A 25,136-nucleotide genomic window follows, 5' to 3' on the forward strand; every position below is an offset into this window, starting at 1 on the left:
AGGCAGAGCAAAAATGCATCCCGAAACCATGGATCGAGCTGCCGAAACTTCAATCGAGGACGCTTGAAACTTAGGGGGGAGACGTTACGACCAGATGTACCCCACACGACCACTTAGAGCAACAACGAATCATAACAACCGATGCAACCAGGATCAGATTGCATCCAGAGGCCTCCCATCAAGACAATCGGGAGCCATAACAACTGACGACAACGGCTGACCACGCGACATCATTCAAAGGAACCCGATCTGGAAACAACGCGACCGTACGGATAACAAGGAATCTGCTGACGCGAGATACCGACATTATAAAAAGGCAGGGAACGGAAGATAGCATTTAGTCTTAGTATGAACGTTGATGTGTAATCTTTAAATTTAGCGAAAATAAATTTATTTTTTATATTGTAATCGCCACTTCGGTCATTACTTATATATATACACACACACATATATATATATATATATATATATATATATATATATATATATATATATATATATATATATATAATTACAAGATTCACTTAAGGTGAATCATCAAAAAAGGAATAAAAAGGAAATAAAAAACTCGTTTAGGATAACTATCCTTTATTCAACTTGTCCGATCGCGTTTATGATTAAGACTCATCTCCTCCGGGGGCAGAATCAAGGACGTCCTCGTACTTTTGTTATTACTTCGAGTGGGGTTTTTCTTTCCCATTTTTATGATAACTTTCTTTCTAGAAAGACAGATTGCTACCATGATTATTGCAATTACCGTTGTTGACGAAAATCCTCCGATTGTTAGTAGTAACATTTTCTGATGTTCGAATTGTTTCAATTTTATGTGCTCTAATTCCATTCGGTTCAGAATTGTCTGATTATGAATAAGGGGGATGTCGTGTTGTTTCTTTATTTTCCGTCTTATCGCGAGGTTTGAGAAGGCGCCTTGAATCTCCTTGATGTCGCTGAAGAGCTCCGCTGACGTGTAGGTTTTATCATTTATCTCTACGTTACAGTTGATGAAGGTGATGACTAAGTTTCCATAAAGTGTACGGTTATGTGGTCCGCAATTTGAATTCATTTGCGATCCTTTGGCGTTGTTAACTAAAATTTTATTGTTGTCTAGAAGTATAATTGCTATTGTCGAAATGTGCATCGCAGTGGCTCTCTCTGTCTAGTATAATCTGTGTAGAACAGTTATTTTTCAGTGGTTTTAGAAATGATTCTCTCTGGATTATGCTTGATGGGTTGTTCGTTTCGAATAAGTCGTTTCCGCTTCGTATAACGTGAGATGGAAGGTTGCTTATAATCGTGTCATTGACTGTCAAAGGTATTAGTTCGAGAGTATCACAATTCCTTCCTATTTTGGGGATTTGTAGAATGTAGAACATTAGGTCGCCTCTGGTGGCAATTTTCGGTGTGGCAAAATTTAGAGCTTCTTCGGGAGATTGTGTATGAATGCCTTGTTCGTTTACCAGGGTTTCTATAGTGAGAATTTCTTTCAGTGAGAGTATCTTATTGTTGACGAGTCCTATTCGAGTCCTCAGGATTGTGTCTTCTATCTCCTCTAGAATGTCGTTTATCGTGCTCATGTACAGCAAGAGTGTTATTGCATCCATTTCCTCCGATAGGTTTTTATTCGCAAAGGATTGATTTTCGATAATCTTATTAACGGTGGCTAGTATCTCGTCGATTCTAGTGTTGATCGCGTTGTTGACCTGGATCTGTCGGTTGTTTTGATCGATCAGGTCATTGAGCGTGAGTTAAATCTTATACTCTAAAACTAACTAAAAAAAACAATTTCTTTCTTTTCACTGCACCACTGTGCGTTTATTCACTTCTATCTTAATACTAAACTTACAATTCATTTGCCCTGATATTTATAACAGATTTTAGTAAGACGCGATATTCATGTCTAATCCTGATCGTGGGATTGTTTATTCTTTCGCGATGACCGTGAGATTGTTTATCATTTCACTAATTGATTCTTGGCATTATTTATCTATCGGCTAGCTTAGCGGTTTTCTGTTTATATTAAGAAATGGAGTGATGATGTTGAGTGGCTCGTTGTTTATGTTGCTGGGTTATCCTGGCTTAGATGTTGTTGTTAACTCGTGCAATTGATGATTCTTAAGTCCTCAGCATCTGGCCATCCGGCTATCCATTTCCATGCGGTGCCAATCGCGTCCCATCGTTTAGTTCTCCTGGGTGTCATTGGTTTTATTTGACGTAGGTTGTTGACTTTTCCGCCGAACGAGTTCAGAAATTGGAAGCTCTTTATTTATTTTCCTGGCTAACGTGGTGAATTGGAGAACATTGTTTTCTAAAATGGTAATGTTTATTGGATGTATAATTTTGATGGCTCCAGTCTGTAGTCTACAATTTCTTGTTTTTAGTAATAAGATTGGGTCTTCTAACAGGTTCCTTATCTCTAAATGTTGTGATTTCACCAGTGCTGTGAGCAGTATTATTGCAAGGATTGATGTTGGTTGATGCATCTGGAATTACGAAAGGGTATATTAGATATGCAGACTATTTTCCTAAACGTTTGATTTTTCGTTTATGTCTTTTAATTTTTCTACTGTTTTCGAATGTTTTCTCTGTGACGTTTTGAATTTGTGCGGGTTTAGCCCTTGGATCTAGTTTTTTCCTTATATTTGGAAGAATGTATACAACTTGGTTTTCTTGTAATATTGGTGCGTTTTCCTTATTTTCGTTTCTTTTTTGTTGAACATTTTTAGCTATTTCTAAGTTTGCCTTAATTTTCGTAAATAATTTTTCGGATTCGACTTGTTTTTGGTTTGGGCAAATAATATTACTATTGTTAAATACAATTTCATTTGGGGTGAACTGAGTTGCTGAATGTACAGAGGTGTTATAAAGGGACACTGCTAATAAGACAAGTGCTTTGATTTCTAAGTCGGGGAATTTATGTTTATTCGTATTTAATGTTTCTATTATTGTAGAATGGGTTTTGACGTAGGACTACGTCTAACCGGAAGATATAGGGGGTGAAATGGAAATCTAGGCACTGAACAAGTAGGAAAAAATGCAAGATTTGGAACGCTTATAACTCGAGCATTTCTCAATAGATCGCAAAGGTTTTTGCATCAATTGATAGGGAATATATCTACGCATCTATCATAACGAATAACATTTAATTTTTCTTGGGATAAATAATTGAATAATTGTGAAATATCAAGCATTGTCAAAATGCACTATGTGCCCATTTTTTATTGGTCCATTTTGTGCTGCTCAAATCGTACCGACCAAAACGGGCAAGCAGAGCAGCAGCGAATAGAATGAAGCACGATTGGAAAGAAAAAAGAAAAAAATGAACGAAACATTGGTCGCAGTCTCACACATGCGTAATTCTCGAGCCAGCCAGTTAGCTTAAAAATCCCCGCTCCGCTGCCGTAACGATCATTCTCATTCAAACCGTACACCACATCGGTTCGCATCACAACACATCAACAAACCAACCCAAGCAGCCATGTCTGGACATGGTAAAGGAGGAAAAGTGAAGGGAAAGGCAAAATCCCGCTCGAACCGTGTTGATCTGGAGTTCCCCGCAAGGGTAGCCAGGCCGAGCGCGTTAGTACCAGTGCACCAGTCCACCTAGCCGGCGTTATATAGTTTCGGCCGCCGAAGTGATCGAGTTAGCTGGCAAAGCTGCTCGCAACGATAAGAAAACCCACATTCGGAACAGAACACATTCGGTTCGGTGGACATCAAGACAACAGGCAGTTGCAGCGAGTGGCGAGTGGCAAACGCAATCGCAAAACGGCATCAGGTAGCAGATGAAAAAAAGTTTGTTCTTTATACAAACTGCTTTGGTGGCAAATCCAGAACAAGGCGGCATCGAGGGCGTTCGAAATGGTTTTTTTCAAAACCACGAGTACTAAGTTTTCTAAATTGGAACCATTCCATAAAACAAGGCGCTTTTCAGGGCCATTAAACCTTCCAAACAAGAGTTTAGGAAATACAGTTCAATGCTTTCTAAAACATTATCCAGAATAATAATAAAACACAAATTGATTTTTTCATAATTTGTTTGCCAGGATATGATGAGTATGTGAATTTGGCAGTTGTTCTGAGCTTATCGATTTTCACCAATTCTTAAATTGCTTCTAGTTTGAAAGTACAGTAATTTACACTTATCTCGACATTTAGCTAATTGGACGGACCTGTAATGCGACATATTTAGTTGGACATTTTTGTAAACATAGAGTTCGGGGTCCAAATTAAAGTCTGCTTCATTTAATATTGGAACACAAACAATTGCGTGTAGTTCAGTCATTTATTAACGAATTCATAATTTGTTTTTCATACAAATGTAGCATTTTCTTTACTCTTTCATAAAAAAAATTAAAAAAATTATTCATTGCTGTTTCGAAGAAATTCTCGTACTTTTCCCGTAATACGGCACATTAGGCGGCGCACACCCTTTTCGTCCACCGTTTTGGCGATTTGATTCCACCAGTTCTTCATTTGAGTCATGTTCCTAACAAGTTTTCCCTTTGCCTTAAGCCTCCGCTTCGTGATTGCCCAGTATTTCTCTATCCGCAAACACGAACTTAAATTTTGCAGGTACATCCCCCCGAGCCGTCGCCAAATAAAATTTTTGACCTGGGATTTGCCCAAAGTCCGCCTTCACGTAGGTCTCATCGTCCATCAGAATACATCCGTCGAACTTGGTCAGCACTTGGTCGTACAGCTTTCGAGCACGGATTCTGGTCACATTGTTCTGCTTCAGCGTCCGATTTGGCTGTTTGCTGGCTCGGAATGACCTTATTCCTTCCCGGAGACGAATTCGTCGCACCTGGAACTTATTGGCCAAATCGCGGTCTGAAAGATTGGGATTCCTCTTGACGGCCTTGATGACTTTCCCACGCAGTTTCCGGTCGACAGTTCCACTCCGACGCTTCGGATGCAGCTTCCGAGCCGTCGTTAATGTTTCCTTGTACTGCTTGATAACACGCCATACGGTATTTCTGGGCATTTTAAGCTGTTTAGCTAGCTTAGATGCCGACAACAATGGATTTTCAAGAAAACTGTGCACAATTTTATCTCTCCGTTCGGCTTCCATGGCGGTTGTTTACAAAATGCTATCGTTTGGTGTTATGACATAAATACATGGTGAAAGGTAATGAATTTCCCGACACGTGGGTGAAAAAAGTTTCCAAATCCGTCCACTAGGAGCGCCACAATGAGCAAAAGAATTTGTTCCAATATTAAATGAAGCAGACTTTATGACCCCACATTGAAAGTCGACACTGTACCACTGTCATCGCAAATGTTCAATTACAGGTTAAAATTACCTCCAATCCGATACTGAGTGGTGGTAATGCGACGTGCCATTGAATGTAATTTACTGTAAAATATGTCACAAGCTGGATGGGAAGAAATTTTCCAACTGTGAAAGCTGTGGCGAGTGGCAAACGCAATAGCTAAACAGGAAGGTTTAATCGAACAAGATGGGAATATCGAGTGATAACAAAAACACAACACCAAAGGTTCTTTTCAGAACCATCAACATATTCATAAAGAGAAAACAGTAAACTAATCCATTTTTCAGGTAGATAGGTAGGTATTCACGTAGGAGAAGAAAATAAAACAATATATTTAAAATACATATTTAACAAAAGTTGTCTCCTTTGTATAGTCCTACGTCACTCCGGTTATGTCCCCGACATTACCCGTCTTTTTTTTATACTTGGCCGTTAGACTCAGAGCAAGAAGCATAGCTCAATTCGATGTCTAGATTATTTAAATAATGTTTCAGTTGTATAGACCTAAAGGTGGTCTCGTGATCTGTTACTATTTGTTTCGGTATGCCGAAGTTGGTAAAGTACTTGGCCAATGCATCTTTAACATCAACGAGATTTTTAGTCTCCATAGGTATCAGCTGGGCGTGCTTTGAAAATGCATCGACTAATGACAGGAAGTTCTGTTTATGGATTTGGAAAATGTCCATGTGGACTCTATCGAATGGTTTATCTGTAGTGGGTCTTGGGGAAAGTTTTATGTTATATGGCTTTCTTTCATACTTATGCATATTACAGATTTTGCATGTTTTGATGAGTATTCTAATTTTCGCTGCCATTCTGGGGAAATAATAGCTTCTTTTCAATTGGTTTTCTACTTCTGTGATCCCACGATGTGCGCGTTCGTGTTCTTTGTTAATTATAGCGTCTTGTCTTTCTTCACTCGTTACTTCTTCCACTTGGAATTGTGTCAATACAAAATGACCATTTTCGTTAAAGTGTTGTCGGTATGATTCTTGAATCATTGGTATTACGTTTTCTGGTGCCATAATGGCTGTCTGTTTATTATTGTGGTACTGTTTCAATAATTCTGTAATGTTCCCGACATCGTATTTATTTCTGTATATTACTGTTCGTTGAAAATTTGGAAACGGTGTTTCGTTTACGTCTGTGTTAATGTTGGAAACCTTGTGAATGATTTGGTTTCGGTAATAGTTAATTGGTCGTTCCGTGAAATGGATGAAGTAGTTGTCCGAAGTATCTGCCGAGTGGATGGTTTCGCCATCGCTCTCTTCCTGACCTAATGAATCAATTTGATCCGCCTGTGGGTTATTACCTGTAATGAGGGAATCAACATTATTATGGTTTATTTCTGCATTCTCTTCAATTTTCCTACTCAAAGCGTCGGCAACTACGTTCGTTTTGCCTTGCTTATAAATTATCGTGTAATCGTAGTTTTCGAGTTCAATTCTGCAATTTAAAATTTTTGAATTTTTATTGCAATTTTTGATATACTGAAGGGGCTGGTATTCTGTGAAGAGTGTAAACTTATTGCCATAGAGATATGGTTTGAATTTGTTAACTCCCCATATAATGGCAAGTGCTTCTTTCTCGATAGTGCTATAGTTTGTCTCGCATTTCGTTAGTGTTCTGCTAGCGAATGCTATTGGTCTTTCTATTTGGTTTTCGATTTGCGATAGGACTGCGCCTATAGCATAATTGCTAGCGTCTGTTGTTAGTAAGAATGGGAGTTGAAAATTAGGATAAGCAAGAATTTGGTCTGACGCGATTACGTTTTTCAATTTTTGAAAAGCTGCTTTGTAACTTTCATCGTTTATGTTGACTGTCTGTTCTTTTTTTAAGAATTTTGTCATTGGCTTTACGAGTTTGGAATAGTCTTTTATGAATCGTCTGTAGTATCCTGATAAGCCTAAAAATTGTTTAATTTGTTTAGGGGTTTCTGGTAATTTCCAATCGAGGATCTTTTTGATTTTTTCAGGGTCTGGTTTGATACCTTCTTGTGTGATTATATGGCCTAAAAAATGGGTCTCTCTGCGCATGAATTCGCATTTGTCCAATTGTATTTTTAAGTTGAAGGTACCGAGTCTTTTTAGGATCTTTGAGAGGTTGGTTAAGTGTGAATTCAAATCTTTACCGATAATAATGATATCGTCCAGGTATACAAAACAAATGCTACCGATGTAGTCATTTAGAATGTTATTCATTGCACGCTGAAATGTGGCTGGTGCATTCTTTAGACCAAAAGGCATTCTGGAAAATTCAAAGTGTCCCAAACCGGTGGAAAAAGCTGTTTTCTGTTGGTCTTCGGGATCCATTTTGATTTGATGGAATCCAGATTTGAGGTCGATTGTAGTGAAATAGACGGATTTGCCTAGGTTTTCTAGGATTTCCTCGGTTTGCGGAATCGGGAATTTATCGCTGATGGTTTTGTCATTCAGCTTTCGGTAGTCTATAACAACTCGGATTTTACGTTTACCTGATGCATCGGGTTTTTTGGGCACCACCCAAATGGGGGATGAATATGGGCTGGCAGACGGATGTATTATTCCGTTCTCCAGTAATTCCCTTATTTGTTCCTCTACATCTTGTTTAAATGCGTGGGGATATCTGTATGATTTAGTATAGACGGGTACGTTGTCGGTTGTCGTGATTTTGTGTTTTATGACAGGGGTAGCGGTCAATTTTTCTTCCAGTTTCAGAAGCACACTTTGGTTGTCTAGAATTATATCGAAGAGACGATCTTTTTCCATTTTAGACAAGTGGTCCGTGCGAATGATTTTCGATAACTCTTCTTTGTCTATCGGTGAATTCGATTTTATGGGGATAGGGGTGATCGTCTCGAAATTATTGACTTTTAGTTTCAATTGTCCTTCTAAAAGTGGAGGTATGTTTTTATTGGTTATGACCTTAATGGTAGATTTTTTATTTTTTGAATTATACAAACCGGGTTCAATAACGATAGATTTACATATTTTTTGATAGGTTGGTACGAGCCAATCTCCATCTGTTAATGTATGAATTTCAATAGTATGACATGATAATTTCTTGGAAGGGAAATATTTCTTGAAGGGTATTGGGGCGTTGCTAAAACTAACGACTTCATTTTCGTAATCTATTTTGGCTTTGCTTCTCGCGAGGGATTCTGATCCCAGAATGCCATCGAAAAAATCGTGGAACTTCAATTCATAATAATCTTGTGGTGGAACGTCCACGCTTAATAAATTGGCTTTCCCTTTTTTGTTAATGTGGTAGTTACCAGCTATGTTTTTAATTTTTGTGTTTTTTGTTAAGACCGTGTTTGTTAAGACTCCCGGGCGAATTATATTTTTATTTGCTCCTGTGTCAATTAGAAGTCTAATAATTTGCTTAGTTTGAAAGTTTTTGCACATAATGTAGGGTAAAAAATTTAGGTCTCGTTCTGATTTGTTGGATCCCAGCAAAAATTTAAGTCTAGGTCTTCTTCGTTTTCTGAGTCGGGGATTTTGTCGTTTATTTCCGTATTGTAGAGCTGTTTACGGTTCAACGTCAATCTCGAATTCGTTGAACCTATTTCCATGGGTTGTACGTTATCTTTGTGGTTATTATTAAATGGTGATTTATTGTTGAATAATACGTTATTGCGATTATTTTGTTCAGTATTTGAACTATTTTGTACAGGATAGTTGTAAGATTTAAAGTTTGTGTTCATTTTATGGATTGCTCCAGGACGGGGGATGATGGCTTCTTTTGATCTGAATTTGCACACAAAAGCGTATGCCGATTCCATATCCTCGGGTCTGGCAGCCTGTGCATATCCAAAACATGGTTCTTTTAATCCTGCTATAAACGCTGCCAATGCGTCTTCTTCAATGAATGAATTGATTGCCTCCCAATGGTTTCTATATTTCTCTTTTTGTCTAGCTAGAGTTTTGATGTTTTGAATTATTTCATTGCATCTATTGTAATATTTATGGACATACATATTATCTGTCATTTTTGTTTGCCAAAGTAGGCTTTTATAATATGTTAGCTCTTGACGATCGCCAAGAGCGTTAATGAGGATTTCCTTTACCTCCTCGAATGTTTGGGGATTTCCAGCAAGGCAGATAATATCTGTTGACAGCATGCGACGAGAGTTGAGGTTGAAGTAGCTTCCCAGAAGCTCGAGCGAAAAAATGTTGTTCAACTAGGCACGAAACTGTACGCGGGCACTCCGACAAGGAAAACGTGGTTGTAAAACCTTCGGAAAACTGAAGAAATTCGATTTTGGTATATCCTGCTGCTACGATAGTTTTATTCAGACTGAGTGATCGATACAATGGATTCTATTTTTTTATAATTGTTATTTGCATATGTATGCGTGCAAACAGTGATAGGAAGTAGATTGACGCGAACTATTACGTTACATTGATGGATTACGTTTTATAGCAAACAAATTTCCTACACTACAATTAATTCTACGACAAATTCATTTAGGATACAATTCATTTTAGGTATTTTATAATTTCAAACTAGGATAATAAATTTCTGCCCTCAACAGACCGGGCCGCGTTGAACCAATCAGGTTCAACTATTCTCGATGCTTCGATGTGCCATCCTCGACGACCTGGGTTTCATTGGCAGCTTGGTCTTCGTCGCTAGTACGGGTTTCCTCGTTGACGTCCTCCACCGTGTCGATTGGTAACACACTCACTTCTGTGATTGCTCGCTTGAAGAGACCACGACTGGTTCACACAAGGACAACGCGTACCAATCCATCAGATCCGACGACAGCTTCGATGATCTTCCCAAGAGGCCATGTGAATGGAGGAAAGTTGGGCTGTTTGAGAAGAACGACCTCCACTTCGAGCGCTGGTGTAAGCGGGTCAGATAGTCTCTGGACCAGCATTTCCAGAAGTTTTGAACAGCACGACGCATTTCCTGCAAACGAGACGTTTTGGTTATAGTGACGTTGGACTCATCGGGCTCGAGAATGGAAAACATCGGTTCCCCTATGAGAAAATGGCCGGGCGTCAATACGGAGAGGTCGTTGGGGTGGTCTGTAAGGGGAGTGAGAGGCCGGGAGTTGAGGATGCTTTCGATGTGAGTGGCAGCAGTTGTTAGCTCGTCTATCGTATATGACGAATTTCCAAAAATCCGTCGAAAATGATGCTTGAAAGATTTAACCCCAGCCTCCCACAACCCCCCGAAGTGTGGTGACCGAGCTGGGATAAAGTTAAAGGTGATTCCAGAGTCGAGGCAGTATCTCTCCCATTTATCGGTTTGGAACTGCTGCCTGTAACGGTGTTGAAGTTCACGCATCTCGCGATCGGCCCCGACGAAAGCTGTTGCATTGTCGCACCGGAGCTCGATTAACCGTCCACGTCGAGCAACAAACCGTTTTATCGCATTAATGCATGCGGCGGACGACAAGTCGGGGACGATTTCGACGTGAACCGCTTTCACCGACAGGCAAACGAACACGGCGACATACATCTTGACGCTAGCCCCTCTCCCATACAACGGACGAACGTTAAATGGCCCACAATAATCCAATCCCACCTTCGAAAACACTCGAGCAGGAGTAACTCGCACCGCTGGGAGTGGTGCCATTTTTTGTGTGCCAGGAGGAGGTGAGCAACGAAAGCAAGTAATACATGTTCTAACGATTCGACGCACTAATTGCCTCCCCCGTAAAGGCCAGAATCGTTGAAAGCAGTAGTGATGGCCCTGAGTGCGCAGTACGTAGATGCAATGATCGAGCAATTAACCAGCTCAAATGATGTTTTGCCGGGAGCAACAAGGGGAACTTTGTATCATATGAACCATCCATGTTTGCCAAACGACCATCCAGGCGAAGTAACCCATTGTCATTGAGGAAAATATTGAGATTCTTAAGAGGCGATTTAGAATCACTGACGACATCACGTTTGAAATCCTGATTTTTAGTAGTTAATTGATTTATTTCACTGGAAAAAGTAGTTACCTGTGCCAAGCGAATAAGTGATTTGAGAGCCCCTTCGATTTCTGCTGGAGTCAGTCTGCCAATGGTACGTTCCTTAGCCTCCCTTCGTATATTGTAAGAGAATCGCTTGCACCATGCGACTGTTCTCAAGAGCTTCCCCAGGTCGGAAAATTTGGAGATAATAGAATCATCGACCTCCAGGCAGCTTAATGCGACAATTTGGCGTGCTTCGGAATTTACTTCCGAGATCCGAGAGGGCGTAGAGTTAGGCAGTGCTTCAGGCCAGCAGGTAACCGGATGCTTGAGAAATTGTGGCCCATACCACCATAGGATATCTTCCCTTAATTGACTAGGGCGTATCCCACGTGAAATGCGATTAGCTGGGTTGTGTTCCGTTGGAACATGTCGCCATTCGGAACCCTTGGTGAGTCGTTGCACCTCGGCGATACGGTTAGAGGTAAACACTTTCCAATTGGACGGCGGAGCACGAAGCCAATACAGCACTACTGTCGAATCTGTCCAAAAGGTAACTGGTCCCGAGAAGTCCGTCTCATTTCGTAATTTGTTCACCAATTGACTTCCAACCACCGCTGCACAGAGCTCGAGACGTGGCACCGACAATCCGCGCAATGGGGTAACTCGAGCCTTGGTAACCAAAAGATGGCTGGTAAGATGCTCCTCTCCATCAGGACCAACGACATAAACACAGCAGCCATAGCCCTTTTCAGAGGCGTCACAAAAACAGTGGAGCTGGTAGTTGCGGTCTGGATTTGATAGAACACGACGAGGAATATCAAGCTGTTTGAGGAGGCCCAGCTCTTTTCGAAATTCCATCCACCACTCACTGTCTTTTGGAGAAAGTTCTTCGTCCCATGAGATGTTTTTGGCCCAAAGTTGTTGGACGAACATTCTAGCGCTAATCACTATTGAGCCAAGCAGACCTAGAGGGTTGTGTGGCATATAAAACGCTATTGTGAATGGAGCTTAACTATGCTAGTACCATCATCCACCGTTGCAAGCGGAGTAGTACAAAGCCGTTAAACGAGTAACGCCTCAATTCACACACACGACCCGAGCATCTCCCCACCAACCATTCACCCACTCTTTTACGGACTCTCGTCGAGGTAAGTCGCACATTTGGCGATCCTGCCATCTTATTAAAGCGAGCCGAATGGAATCTTCCATTTCCAGCTCAATAATTTGTAAATATAATAGCCACGCTCATAACAAGCGGATTGGGACAATAGCGTCGCCAATGCATTCAAAAAATAGTAAAGGTATGCTTGATTCGCTTCCAAACTGCACAATTGGAAAAATGCAAAAACAAAAACTGCAAAACTGCTGCAGTCGTTCGAAACGACGCCATCATAAATATGTTGAACTTCGTTTGAAAACGACGCCATTATAAAATGCTCATTTGCAAATTTGCTCGAATCGTTTCAAAACGATGCCGCATTGCTGAATGGTTGCTGTTGGTGTTATTGCAAAGCATTTCTAGCATTAGTGGATTGGGACAACCACCAAAAAACAAAGCAATGAATCATGCAAAAAATGCCTGGTTGTTATGACACGCATGCCATTAATTAAAAGTGTCACGAAATTATTTGCCTCCATAACGTAATAAGCTCGACCAATGCATACAGCTATCCTAATTGATGGCTAATGTTTTTAAACCTCAAAAGTAATAATGAACATGTTGCAAATTGCAGGTTAAAATTCGCAAGCTCTGAAACTAATACTTCCGAAAACCATGGCAAGCAACGGAAAATACGTTCGATCGAAAGACGATGGAGACCAGTCCGGTTCAACCGACAATCAACCGACGCGAGTAATAAACCCTAGCGATATCGATGGTTCAAATCTTGATGGTAGCAACGGATGTAGCAACAGCGAATGCTCAGTGGACTATACCAATGAAAGCGCCCAAGAAGAAAGCGAAAGCGACAGTAGCAATGTTTGCAGTGTGGATAACCACAACGATGTCGACGAGCCCACATCGAAGACGAAAGAAACCGCCGCATGTCATGAGTCGAACACTACCGAGCACCAGAAGACCGAAAACACAAGCGAACGAATAAAACAAATCGAGAAGGTTCTCGTTGATCTCTCGAAGGCTATCGCTCAGCCTACAAGCAGGAGATAATCGGTCGCTTACACGGACACAAGGACGTCGAACACGCTGTCCAAGATGTAACAAAATTTTTCACCGGAATCCGCAGTGTCCCGCTTTATTCAGGACGTGCGATAAGTGTGGCAAACGAGGACATTTTGCAGTCGCATGTCGAACAGGGCGAACCATACAGCAGGTCACGAAGCACTCCGATGTTGAGTCCTCAAGCGAGGAAAATATTGACGAAAAACAGGTAAAACATGATTAATTCACCCTTATTCTTGTTAACGGCCGTATCTGCTTTCGTTCGAACGCTCTGATTCGAACACGTTCGGAGAAGGTATCATTGGTTTCGTTCGAACCTGGCTGAACGAATCCACTTTCGAATGTAAACACTGTTGGTGTTACCAGATGTGTTTCGAAATTTAAATCTTATCTAGGGAAGTTGAATTGTCAAATCGCTGCAAAGAATCAATGTCGCCGTCTGCAAAATAAATAGTTGTAAAGAAACAAAGAAAAACAAACGATGTATGTTTCACTTTGTTTTAAGTGCGATAGTTTTCAAAATTTTATTTGAATTGATAAAAGCTGTTCATCAGACAGTGAGAAATGAGTTTTCATTGATAGTTTTAGTTTTTGAAATGTGTATTTTTCCCGTCGCAGTTGTAATGAAGCAAAGATAAACAAACGATATGTGTTTCACTTTGTTTTAAGTGTGATTTTTATTTTATATTTTATTTGAATTAATAAAAACTGTTTATCGAATAGGGAGAAATCAAAGTTCATTGATAATTTTAGTTTTTGAAATGTGTATTTTTCCCGTCGCAGTTGTAATGAAGCAAAGATAAACAAACGATTTGTGTTTCACTTTATTCTAAGTGCGATTTTTGTTTTAAATTTTATTTGAATTGATAAAAGCTGTTCATCAGACCGTGAGAAATGAATTTTCATTGATAATTTCAGTTTTTGAAATGTGTATTTTCCCCGCTACAAAAGAGCGTTTGTTTTGTATGAAAGATTTCAAGAGGATTATATTTTTTAAAATCCGAATGTCACCAATGGTTTTGCCGATTGTACAAATTCGACTTCTTTACAGATCGTTGGTTTATTTCTTTTTCTAGATCCGTGTTGATAAATTGGTGGAAATCGAGTGACTTGCTTGTGCAGTTGAAATTGTTGTTCTCAAGGCAAAAGATGGATACTGTTATGCTGGGTTATGTCGCAATGATGGAAGACAACACCCCCTCTTTGAGAATGAGTAGAAGTAACCTTAGAAAGAAAACCAACATCATGAATTTATCAACAACACAGTAAGAATGATCAATTCTTAGAGCTAGATGATTTATTATAAGACATTTTAATTTTTGATTTTCAGATTCAAGAAGAACTTTCGTTTGAATAAAACAGCATTTCGATACATTGTACAAGAGATAAAAAATGAATTTCCACGTCAAAAGAAAGGCGGTCTATCGGTGACTGATAAACTTGCTGTCTGCTTGCGTTTTTTCGCAGAAGGGAGCTATCAACATGGTGCTAGCAAGGACTACGATGTGGCTATAGCCCAGTCAACGTTTTCCAAAGTTCTCGACGAGATGTTGATTATTTTGGAAAGGAAGATTTGCACCAAATGGATAAATTTCGAAATGACACAACAAGAAATGAGGGAAGCAAAGCGATTTTTTTATGAAAAATCGGGAATTCCGGGCGTTATTATGTGTGTAGATGGCACGCATGTTAAAATTATTCCGCCAATTGCAGACCGGAATCTATTTTATAATAGGAAAGGGTTCTATAGTCTGAATACTATGATAGTAAGTTGATTGTTATTTGAATTTTTCAATAATATCCTTTCTTGTTAAAAACGTAAATTTTTATACAGATATGTGATCACACCCAACGTATTCGATTCGTTGATGCAAGCTTCCAGGGGTCTAATCACGACTCTCATATTTGGAGTTTGAGTTCAGCAAGAGCACGTTTACAGGAAATGCATAGGAATGGTGACACAAATACCAAAATTTTGGGTACTTTACAAGAATAACATTGATGTACATAATTTACAATCATTTTTCTGTTATTTTGCAGGTGATGCCGGTTATCCTTCCGAGCCGTGGTTGCTCACGCCTTATCGAGCTCCAGAACTAGAAAGTCCAGAAAGCGAATTTAACAGCAAGCATGTTTTAGCAAGGGGGATAATAGAGCGAACGATTGGAGTTCTAAAAAATCGATTTCGATGTATCCTTGGTGCTCGTCAGCTCCATTATACGCCTACCAAAGCGGCAAAAATTATCAGTGTTTGCTGTGCCCTGCACAATATATGTTTATATTTTAAGAACGACAATGATGAGGTTCAGTCAACTGAATAGATGTTTTAAAGTGTCGAATTCCTATATTCTAGATTTTATATACCCTTCATATATATGTTAAATATTTACAAATAAATATTTCCTTCACTGACGAAAACATTAATTTACATAGTATAGTTTAAAACACATTCAATTATATTTATTATCGTGAAATATTACATCGAAAAACGCATGATTTATTCAAGTTGAGGTAAATTCTATAGTTTTCCATCATTGCAGCATAACAGTATCCATTATTTGTCTTGAGAACTGATTCAAATCGTATAACTTGCATATTCTAAGTTGTATATAAAGTTGGATTAAATCACACTCGTTTGTAACGTGGATTAAATTATACATCGTATATATCTAAAATTGTATAAAATGGGAAAACCCGATTTTATTTATCATGATATTACTAAATCGTAATTCGATAAAACAAACATCGGTTTTATGATATTCTTGAATGGCGTTAACGTTCGCTGTGGAACTTTTGCCGTCTCAACGTATGCATTAACTAGGGTCATTCATTAATACTTGGTTGAGATTTCTATGCCGAATAACACGCCTTGAATGTACTCTGGAGTGGCAAGCTCTAGAATACGCGTGACCACAGCAAACCGGAAGAATTTTCTTTGACGAAAAATCCCCCGGCCAGAACGGGAATCGAACCCGAACACCCGGCATTATAGTATGGGATATATAAATAAATTTCTCAACCACTCTGCAGACTGCCTATTGGACTCAGGAGTGTGGGATTGGATCCACGTTTCATCCATTGTCACAAAACGTAGAACGAAGTCAACTCAATTTCGCTTCAACAATGCCAAACCGACTATTGAATCATCAACTCGCCGCTGTTTTTGTCAGCAAACGCGGCACCCACCAAAAACAATATTTGATCCAAATACAATGTTTTTCTGTTTTCATTTTCTATACGAATACTCAGGTAGAACTTAAACAACAGTAGCAACGATCCTGACCACCTACATTCTTGTACCAGCGCCATAACGTATCACATGTTGAAAACATTAACAAGTTGGACCACAAACATGCACCGAGTCACCAACTACCACCTAGTCAGTGACGTGATATCTCACATGTTGATGTTAGCATTACTTATTTAACGTGTGTTGTTGTTCATTGACTTGACCGATCTAGGACAATAGGCCACTTTGTTTAATATAAGTAGCATTGAAAAGTGAACTGTATCTTTATAGCTCAGACAGGAAATAAAAATGATTCTTAGTTTGTCAATCGAACTGTGTAGTTTTAACTCGATCAGGTTCGTCACTAATGCTATCAAAGCTTTGAACAATCAGAAAACCATAACGGCGACACGAATCAAAATGAAATCTTCAGCATCTTATTAAAAATTATAACAAACACTAGTACTTGTATATTTTATAAGACACTACAAAGAATCGATTTTTGGTACTCTGAAAGATTGGTGTTCGAATTTTATATTTATCAAAGCAATAAGTAGACCTTACATAAATGTAGTTTTGAAATTATGTATTTTTTATTTGCATGTGATAATTTCTCACGAAGGTACAACCTTATTTAAATTTTCGATATCGCACTTCTAATTTTTCGAGTAGTTTTTAACTATTACATTCGAAAATGTAATATATTCACCTTACAATATATACTTTTAAAATTCATGTCATTAAATTACAACATAGCTTAGCATTCACATTACATTACATTCACATTTGTTTTAAAATCGAAATGTCTATTGTAGACGGCTTAATTCCATCTCAAGAATCCTTTTTTTAATTTTCAGTTTTTCCAGATTAATTCTCTCTAATTCCAGATTGTACCTCTGATTTTCCATCAGCACATTGTTGATAGTTTCGTTTATGTTCTCTAACTGTTTCGAAATCTGTCTGTTATAATGAACCAAATCAGCAGTTTTTTTTCAAAGCATTTTAGAATATTGGTGACCGAGTCATGAAACGTTGCTTGGTTTTGCACTTGTGTCTCCAGCAATGTGTGCATTGATGTCCTCCTCTTCTTCGATGTATGCGTCTCATTATTCTCATTGGCTCTATCCTCCGGAATTCGATTATCTTCAATCGACGCAGATTCCCCACTGTCATGAATTGATTGATTTGCGCTAGGTTCTAGCCCGAAACTGCAAGTGTCGGCTATGCCCTCAACTGCTGGAGCAAGTCCTGCAAGAACAACAACTCGTTCCTCCAGCGCAGTAAGTTCAATAAACTTACTAGGACCCCCACCTGTAGCAAATTGCTCGCGACGGTTGTGGGCTAGCTTGCGTTTCGTGTTCGATTTCCAATCGAACCAGACCTGCAAAAAAACTGGTTTAGAGAAACGAATATAAATACAGAACTTTGAATGTATCTACCTTTTTCCACGCAGTTGAATCTTTAGTTGGTGGCCCAAGACTGTTCAACTCGGCTGCCACAGAATTCCAGTAGGGAGAAGCATTGCATTTCGCGAAACCCTTCGCGATATCCGGCTGCTCTTCCAAGAGATCAACCAGTCGGCTGTATTGATCCTTGTTTGTGCTTTTGGATTTCGATGGTTTCGACCTAAACAGTCCGATGGGAATAAAATGATTAGGTTAAAATAAAAAAAAATGAATGGCTTAAAACATTGTTCACTTACATTGTTCTATCCAGGTTCTGTTTCGTCTAGGTTTTAGAGTTGAAATATTCTATTGGAAATGTCTTTCTTTCTGCTTCTACAGCAATTTTTCACTGTAATTCAAATAAACATTAAAGCACATCACATAGAATTTCAGAATTAAACATAAAAGAAAATGAACTTTTACATACCACATCACCTGAATAAACCACAAAAACGTAAACATCGATTGAATTTTCTTCTACGCTTCGTCTGATTCGCAACCCAACATTAACGTTTGACTGACAGGCGAAAAAACACTTTCGTACGAAAACAAGGATAGGACAATTCGTTCGAACGAACGATGTTCGAAAGTTCGAATGGATAGATTTCTTTCGTACGAAACCAAGGATACGAATGAGGCATACTTTCGAACGTTTTCTATTCGTACGAAAACAAGAATAAGGGTGATACTTTCGAACGTTTTCTATTCGTACGAAAACAAGAATAAGGGTGTATACCTCAGTGCTCTTGTGGAAGAAATTCATTTAGTTTAAGCAACAACAAATTCCCTTAGTTTTTCCTTTTCCTTTTCCTTTGTGAGAGATCGGATCCCTTCTTAAGAATAAGATGAAATGTAAATACATATTAGATATAAGATAGGTTTAAGAATTGAGTGTGATGAGTGTGATTGAGAGTGTGATTGAGAGTGTGAGTGTGATCATTGTCAACATATCCTCATATCCCCTCCTTTTCCTGAAGAAAATATGTCACCCTTCTAAACTCGAGTTGACCGCGAGTAATCGGTTTCCTATATTATTAACATTAGAATTAAGGAAAAATGTTTATATACTAGTAACAATACAGTAAGGAGTTCGGCTCCTTTAAACCTATGTAACTGAGCCTGTAAAAATAAACGATTTAAATAAAAAAAAAAAAAGCAACAACAAACTGAGCACACCAGATTGTCAAAGATTTGCTTGTTGTTCGTTACATTTCACTTCGTTCCATTCGCTATTTACTGGCAAACGTCAGAGACAACTGATATCACAAGATGGTCACGTACAATTACACCGACCTAAATTACACCGTCTTTATTGAATGCGATCCTGGAAATGCGGTGTATAAAAACATACTACAATAGTTGTCGAAGCTTCTTGATGATACGTTCGAAAACTACGAGTGTTGTTATGACTAAGAGTTTGACGAAAGCTGTCAAATTTATTATTCTAAGACGATATCTTTCTCAGTTGAAATTTATTTATTTTGGCTTCTTTTATTATTTTTTTTTTGAGAGAGAGGGGAAGATGTGTGGCATATAAAACGCTATTGTGAATGGAGCTTAACTATGCTAGTACCATCATCCACCGTTGCAAGCGGAGTAGTACAAAGCCGTTAAACGAGTAACGCCTCAATTCACACACACGACCCGAGCATCTCCCCACCAACCATTCACCCACTCTTTTACGGACTCTCGTCGAGGTAAGTCGCACAAGGGTCAAACAGTTGAGCAGTCTCAGACACAACAATGCGTTTGGTCACAATTCGCAAGTCTGCTAGTTGCGGGACCTTAAAGCCGAAACAATCGCTTTGTGGACTCCATAGAAGACCTAGAGCAGTCACCGTCGAACGACATAATTCCATCTGAGGCGCACTTTCCCACAGGTCAGTGGGGACGTGTCTTAGGACGGCTTGGTTATTGCTACTCCATTTTCTGAGCGAAAATCCTCCTAGATCGAGTAGCTCCCGTAGTTGGCGACAAATTTCGGTGGCTTCTTCGAGGCTGTCACTCCCAGCGAGAACATCGTCAACATAGAAACGACTCCTCACAATTTCCACAGCGAGCGGGTAGTTTTGTCCCTCATCTTCGGCGAGCTTGATGAGTACTCGAGCGGCTTGGTACGGTGAACATGCAAGTCCATAGGTCACCGTCTTCAGCTGGTACACTTGTAGTGGCAACGAGGGATCGCGTCGCCAGACGATCTTCAAATATCGCCGATCTTCTGGATGAACCCACATTTGGCGGAACATTTTTTCCGCATCCGCAGTGAAGACGTACTGCGGCATCCGGAAATTCAACACGGTGGATAGCAGTGGTGGCTGGACCGTGGGACCAGTGTGAAGGACGTCGTTGAGGGAAAGAGCACCGGTTCCCTTGCAGCTAGCATCGTAGACAATTCGAGTTTTTGTTGTACTGCTTTCCGGACGATGAACAGCATGGTGGGGAAGGAAATATTGTGGGCCCGCGTCGCGTGAACCAACTTCCATGTGCCCTAATCGTTCGTACTCGTCCATGAATTTTACGTAGGCGTCTTGCAGATCCTTGTCCCGAACAAACCGCTTCTCCATAAGCAGCAAACGTCGAACTGCTTGGTCGAAGGCGTCACCCAACAGGGGAGCCATCGATTCCCGGAAGGGCAAGCGAACAATGTATCGTCCATCAGTATCGCGTGACACGGTTTGCAGAAAGTGGTTTTCGACATCCTGTTCAGCTGGGGTGAGAGACTTGCCAACGTCAAAGTTCTCTACTTCCCACATCTTCTCGAGTTGAACGTTTATATCAGCTTCAGTGGCCACATGGCATGCCACCGTCTTGACCATGTTTGTTGAATACTTGCCGCATACGACGTAACCAAGCAAAGTTTTCTGCAACGTAGGATAATTATCAGCCAAAATCATTTGATGGGATTCTATCAGCATGAAGAAAAGTTCGGCCCCAACAATCAAATCCACTCCATGGCTAATATTGAACTTTGGGTCCGCCAATGGTAAATTTCGTGGAATGTTCCACCGCGAGATATCAACATGGCAACTAGGAAGACTCACAGTTAGTTTCGGGAGCACTAAACAATCTATATCCTGTACGAATTTTCCGAATCGAGAAGCGAGAGCAACCTGCACACTATAACGTACACTGACTGTTGCTTGACCAATTCCGCTTACGGGTATATTGATGCGAGTGCGTTTCAATCCCAACTTCTGACATAATGACTCCGATATGAAGTTGGATTGCGACCCACTGTCGAGCAAGGCTCTGGCATAGTGGCCAATACCATTGGCGTCCTGTACTCGTACTAACGCAGTGGATAAAAACACCATTGTTTCTCGAGGTTTGGCTATCGGATTGGGCAATATCGTGCTATCGTAAGAGCAAGAAGGAAGTGGTTCATTAGATTCAGACGGATAAACCGACGACGAGAGAGAGGGGCTATTAACGACGCGCGAATGCGGAAACGATACAACTACCGACGACGACCCATTTGCCTGTGGTGAGTTATGTGAGTGCACCACCGATGGTGCTACCGATCTCGGAAACAAGTTTCCCGCATGTGGGACGATGTTATCTGCTGAACCAACTGCTATGCAAGTAGTGGATGTAGAAGCCTCTTCGTCTACTACGCTCGGAACGGATGTAACGGGAGGAAGGTGTAGTAAGCTGTGGTGTCTCTTCGCACAGGTCCGATACAAGCTACTGCGACAGTCTTTAGCCAAATGACCTCCACGCAGACAGTTAATGCAAAGTTGATGCTTCTTGACAAAGTCCAATCGAGTTTTCGGAGATAGATTCAAAAATGACTCACACTGAGAGATTGCGTGAGGCGTGATTGCGTGAGTTGGGACACTTTACCACACGCTCAGAAACAACGTGAGAGGAAGATTTGCCACGGTTGGGCTTGATGGAACTTGTCACTGGTTGACTTAAGTTTGGCTTACACATCTGAAGTGTGCGTGACCGTTTCAAAATGAAGCTCAACAGGTCTTTATACTGTGGGACGGCATTTTCGTCACACTGTCCTTCCCATTCCATCAACGATTTATCGTCGAGCAAACTACTCAATCGCTCCACTTCGAATGAATTCCAATGCGCTTCGGGCGCTTCCAATTTGTCTAAAATGCTCACATGTCGATTAAACTCATCAGCCAACTCGGCGAGGGCTGAAGCTGATTCCCTTTTTACGTTGGGAGCCTTCAAAATCGCTGACATATGCTGCTTCACGAGAACATTTCTGTTTTCATACCGGTCGCAGATCGTTTTCCATACGACGGGGTAATTATCTGCAGTGATCGCCAACGACGAGATCAAACGAGATGCTTCACCTTGCAATGAGCTGCGCAAGTAGTGAAGCTTCTGAACTGACGACAATTGTGTATTGGTGTGCACCAGAGATTTAAACAAATCACGGAACTCGACCCATTCATCCGATTTGCCTCCGAATTCAGGGATTTTTATTTCTGGAAGCTTCACTGAAATGGATTGGGTAGTATGTGGTACACTTCGAGATGGTGGAGGTAGATCGGGAGAAGATGGGTGTGCAGCAGCAGGGCGCGGTAGCTTGCTAACCAAAGATGCTTTCAGCTCAAAGTATAAATTTTGAAACTCCTGACGAGTCTCCGAGAACCCGTCCTCCTGATCCTCTAACGCTTCAATATCATCCTCCGTGTCCTCGAATTTATCCCACAAATGATCTAACCTTTCAATACGAATCGGTACTTGATTAACTTGAGTAGCCTCGAACGTTTCATTGAACTTCTGGATAAGTAAAGCAGACCCAAGTAAGTTCTCCCGTTTACGATGCAGATTTTTCAGTTGAACAGACTTCCGAATACATGATTTTTTGTTCGAACTCATCTTCATATAGTGTAGATTGAGAGTACCCACCAATTTCGATGCCTCACTTACGAAGTCCACGTGGTGATCGTAACCTCAACTTACGAAACAGGTTCAGATCCAGCGAACCTTCCGGAGTTTTTCTTCCTGGTGACTTGCAGAGCACGTGCGACGAGAGATTTGGAGCAGCCTATCGGCCAACGAGAGTGACGAGATCCAACGTGCGATTTCACCGACGGCTGAAGATCCGGAACGATATGCTTTTTCGAACGACGAGTGGGAATTCCTCCCGGGTTTCGGCACCATATGTTGACAGCATGCGACGAGAGTTGAGGTTGAAGTAGCTTCCCAGAAGCTCGAGCGAAAAAATGTTGTTCAACTAGGCAAGAAACTGTACGCGGGAACTCCGACAAGGAAAACGTGGTTGTAAAACCTTCGGAAAACTGAAGAAATTCGATTTTGGTATATCCTGCTGCTACGATAGTTTTATTCAGACTTTATAATTTATAATTGTTATTTGCATATGTATGCGTGCAAACAGTGATAGGAAGTAGATTGACGTGAACTATTACGTTACGTTGATGGATTACGTTTTATAGCAAACAAATTTCCTACACTACAATTAATTCTACGACAAATTCATTTAGGATACAATTCATTTTAGGTATTTTATAATTTCAAACTAGGATAATAAATTTCTGCCCTCAACAATATCTTTTGCTTTGCCCTCTATTTTGTTTATGACAGCGGTCACGAAAATGTTGTATTGATTCAACGGGACCAAGTCTTTAAAAACACCCAAGGTGTACTCGGCGGTGGAAAGCCACCCTGAGAGTTGTTTGCGATTCCCATCGAACCGTGGTATTGATTTGATCGGATCGGGAATCTTAAAAAGCTGATCGACATTTACTGCGTTGCATATGGTTTGTTGCACTGAAGACGTGCTCGCATTACCCAGCGACAAAGCATCGAGTAAGCGTTGCTGCTGATTTTGCTGCTCTCGCATGCTATTCAGCACTTGCGTTAGCTCTGTAATTTGGGCTGTCAGTTGTTCCATATTGTCGCTTATAGATAAATTTTCTACAGCTGGAACCTCGCTCACAGGAATGTGTGAAAAATCCCCTGAGTCGATACTTTGTGTATCCGAGTCGGAGCTACTATCAGCGATTTCTAATTCAGCCGATTTCAGTGCTCGCCTTACTCTTCTCAGTGCGTTAAACTTTGGCATCTAATTTGGATAACCAGTCTGCCGCACTTGGGGTTATAAAAAGGAAAAGAACACGAAGGAGAAAAAAAATCGCCTATCTGGTAGTGCGAAATTTTCTAGAAGCACACTAAAAAGTGTTGGTTCGCTTCTCTACTCAGAAAGCCTATCTGGTAGCACTTTACTGAGGACGTAAGAAATTCTGTTTACCTAGCACTTATTACCCGCTCTCCGATGCGTCTATCTGGTAGTGCGCTTTCAGTTTGTGTTAATTCGCAATAAGTCGTTGGAATAACAGAAAATTACTCACGGTTTGTACAGTCGTGTTGTAGCGTGGTCGGGCTGACGCTGCTGGTGCTCCAGGTGGTGCAGCGGGGGGATCCTCAACTCCTTGACGGCTTTTACCTAGCCTTCGATGTCGTAGATGCTTTCCGGCGGAATCACTTCACAAGAGTTTACTAGTCACTTGTTTTCCACTATTTTACACTGTCACTCACTTCAGCCGACATCCTACCGGCTGCGCCAATTACAAGATTCACTTAAGGTGAATCATCAAAAAAGGAATAAAAAGGAAATAAAAAACTCGTTTAGGATAACTATCCTTTATTCAACTATATATATATATATATATATATATATATATATATATATATATATATATATATATATATATATATATATATATATATATATATATATATATATATATATATATATATATATATATATATATATATATATATATATATATATATATATATATATATATATATATATATATATATATATATATATATATATATATATATATATATATATATATATATATATATATATATACCTCCCACCTTATATATGACGTCTCCCATCGTTTTAGAAACATCTTAACATTATGTTCAATTTTTAGAGCGTAAACCATCTGTGTTTACATTTTCTTGCCACAAATCGTTGCCACTTTTTTCTCTCATGTTCACTTCTCTTCTCTGGTTATATGTTCGTGAGAGTTTACTTGCATGACACATTGTGTATCATTTGATTTTGATCGAAATCCAAACACTGGCTACATTAGCTGAATATGAATCTTTC

The 25,136-nt window shown here is 40.0% G+C and overlaps 5 protein-coding genes across 5 annotated transcripts; 1 reads left to right on the forward strand and 4 right to left on the reverse strand.

Annotated features, from left to right (window-relative positions):
- Positions 1 to 9,938: 9,938 nt before the first annotated feature.
- LOC129774582 (uncharacterized) lies at positions 9,939 to 10,724 on the reverse strand. The gene has a single exon (XM_055778346.1). The coding sequence runs from the start codon at positions 10,722 to 10,724 to the stop codon at positions 9,939 to 9,941; it is 786 nt and encodes a 261-aa protein (XP_055634321.1).
- Positions 10,725 to 10,890: 166 nt separating this feature from the next.
- Positions 10,891 to 12,102, reverse strand: LOC129774583 (uncharacterized). The gene has a single exon (XM_055778347.1). The coding sequence runs from the start codon at positions 12,100 to 12,102 to the stop codon at positions 10,891 to 10,893; it is 1,212 nt and encodes a 403-aa protein (XP_055634322.1).
- A 1,479-nt stretch (positions 12,103 to 13,581) lies between these two features.
- Positions 13,582 to 15,766, forward strand: LOC129779953 (putative nuclease HARBI1). The gene is made up of 5 exons (XM_055787749.1): positions 13,582 to 13,831; positions 14,425 to 14,613; positions 14,679 to 15,114; positions 15,183 to 15,327; positions 15,389 to 15,766. The coding sequence occupies exons 2-5, from the start codon at positions 14,498 to 14,500 to the stop codon at positions 15,667 to 15,669; spliced, it is 978 nt and encodes a 325-aa protein (XP_055643724.1). The 5' UTR covers positions 13,582 to 13,831; positions 14,425 to 14,497; the 3' UTR covers positions 15,670 to 15,766.
- Positions 15,767 to 17,514: 1,748 nt separating this feature from the next.
- LOC129778416 (uncharacterized) lies at positions 17,515 to 18,697 on the reverse strand. The gene is made up of 4 exons (XM_055785306.1): positions 18,450 to 18,697; positions 18,280 to 18,371; positions 18,017 to 18,203; positions 17,515 to 17,958 (listed from the first exon to the last, which is right to left on the reverse strand). Coding segments are annotated over exons 2-4 (630 nt in total). The 5' UTR covers positions 18,282 to 18,371; positions 18,450 to 18,697; the 3' UTR covers positions 17,515 to 17,517.
- Positions 18,698 to 19,701: 1,004 nt separating this feature from the next.
- Positions 19,702 to 22,867, reverse strand: LOC129774584 (uncharacterized). The gene is made up of 2 exons (XM_055778348.1): positions 21,866 to 22,867; positions 19,702 to 21,819 (listed from the first exon to the last, which is right to left on the reverse strand). The coding sequence occupies exons 1-2, from the start codon at positions 22,865 to 22,867 to the stop codon at positions 19,702 to 19,704; spliced, it is 3,120 nt and encodes a 1,039-aa protein (XP_055634323.1).
- Between the last annotated feature and the right edge of the window lie 2,269 nt (positions 22,868 to 25,136).

Source organism: Toxorhynchites rutilus, chromosome 3 (assembly GCF_029784135.1).
Source record: "Toxorhynchites rutilus septentrionalis strain SRP chromosome 3, ASM2978413v1, whole genome shotgun sequence".
Taxonomy (NCBI): domain Eukaryota; kingdom Metazoa; phylum Arthropoda; class Insecta; order Diptera; family Culicidae; genus Toxorhynchites; species Toxorhynchites rutilus.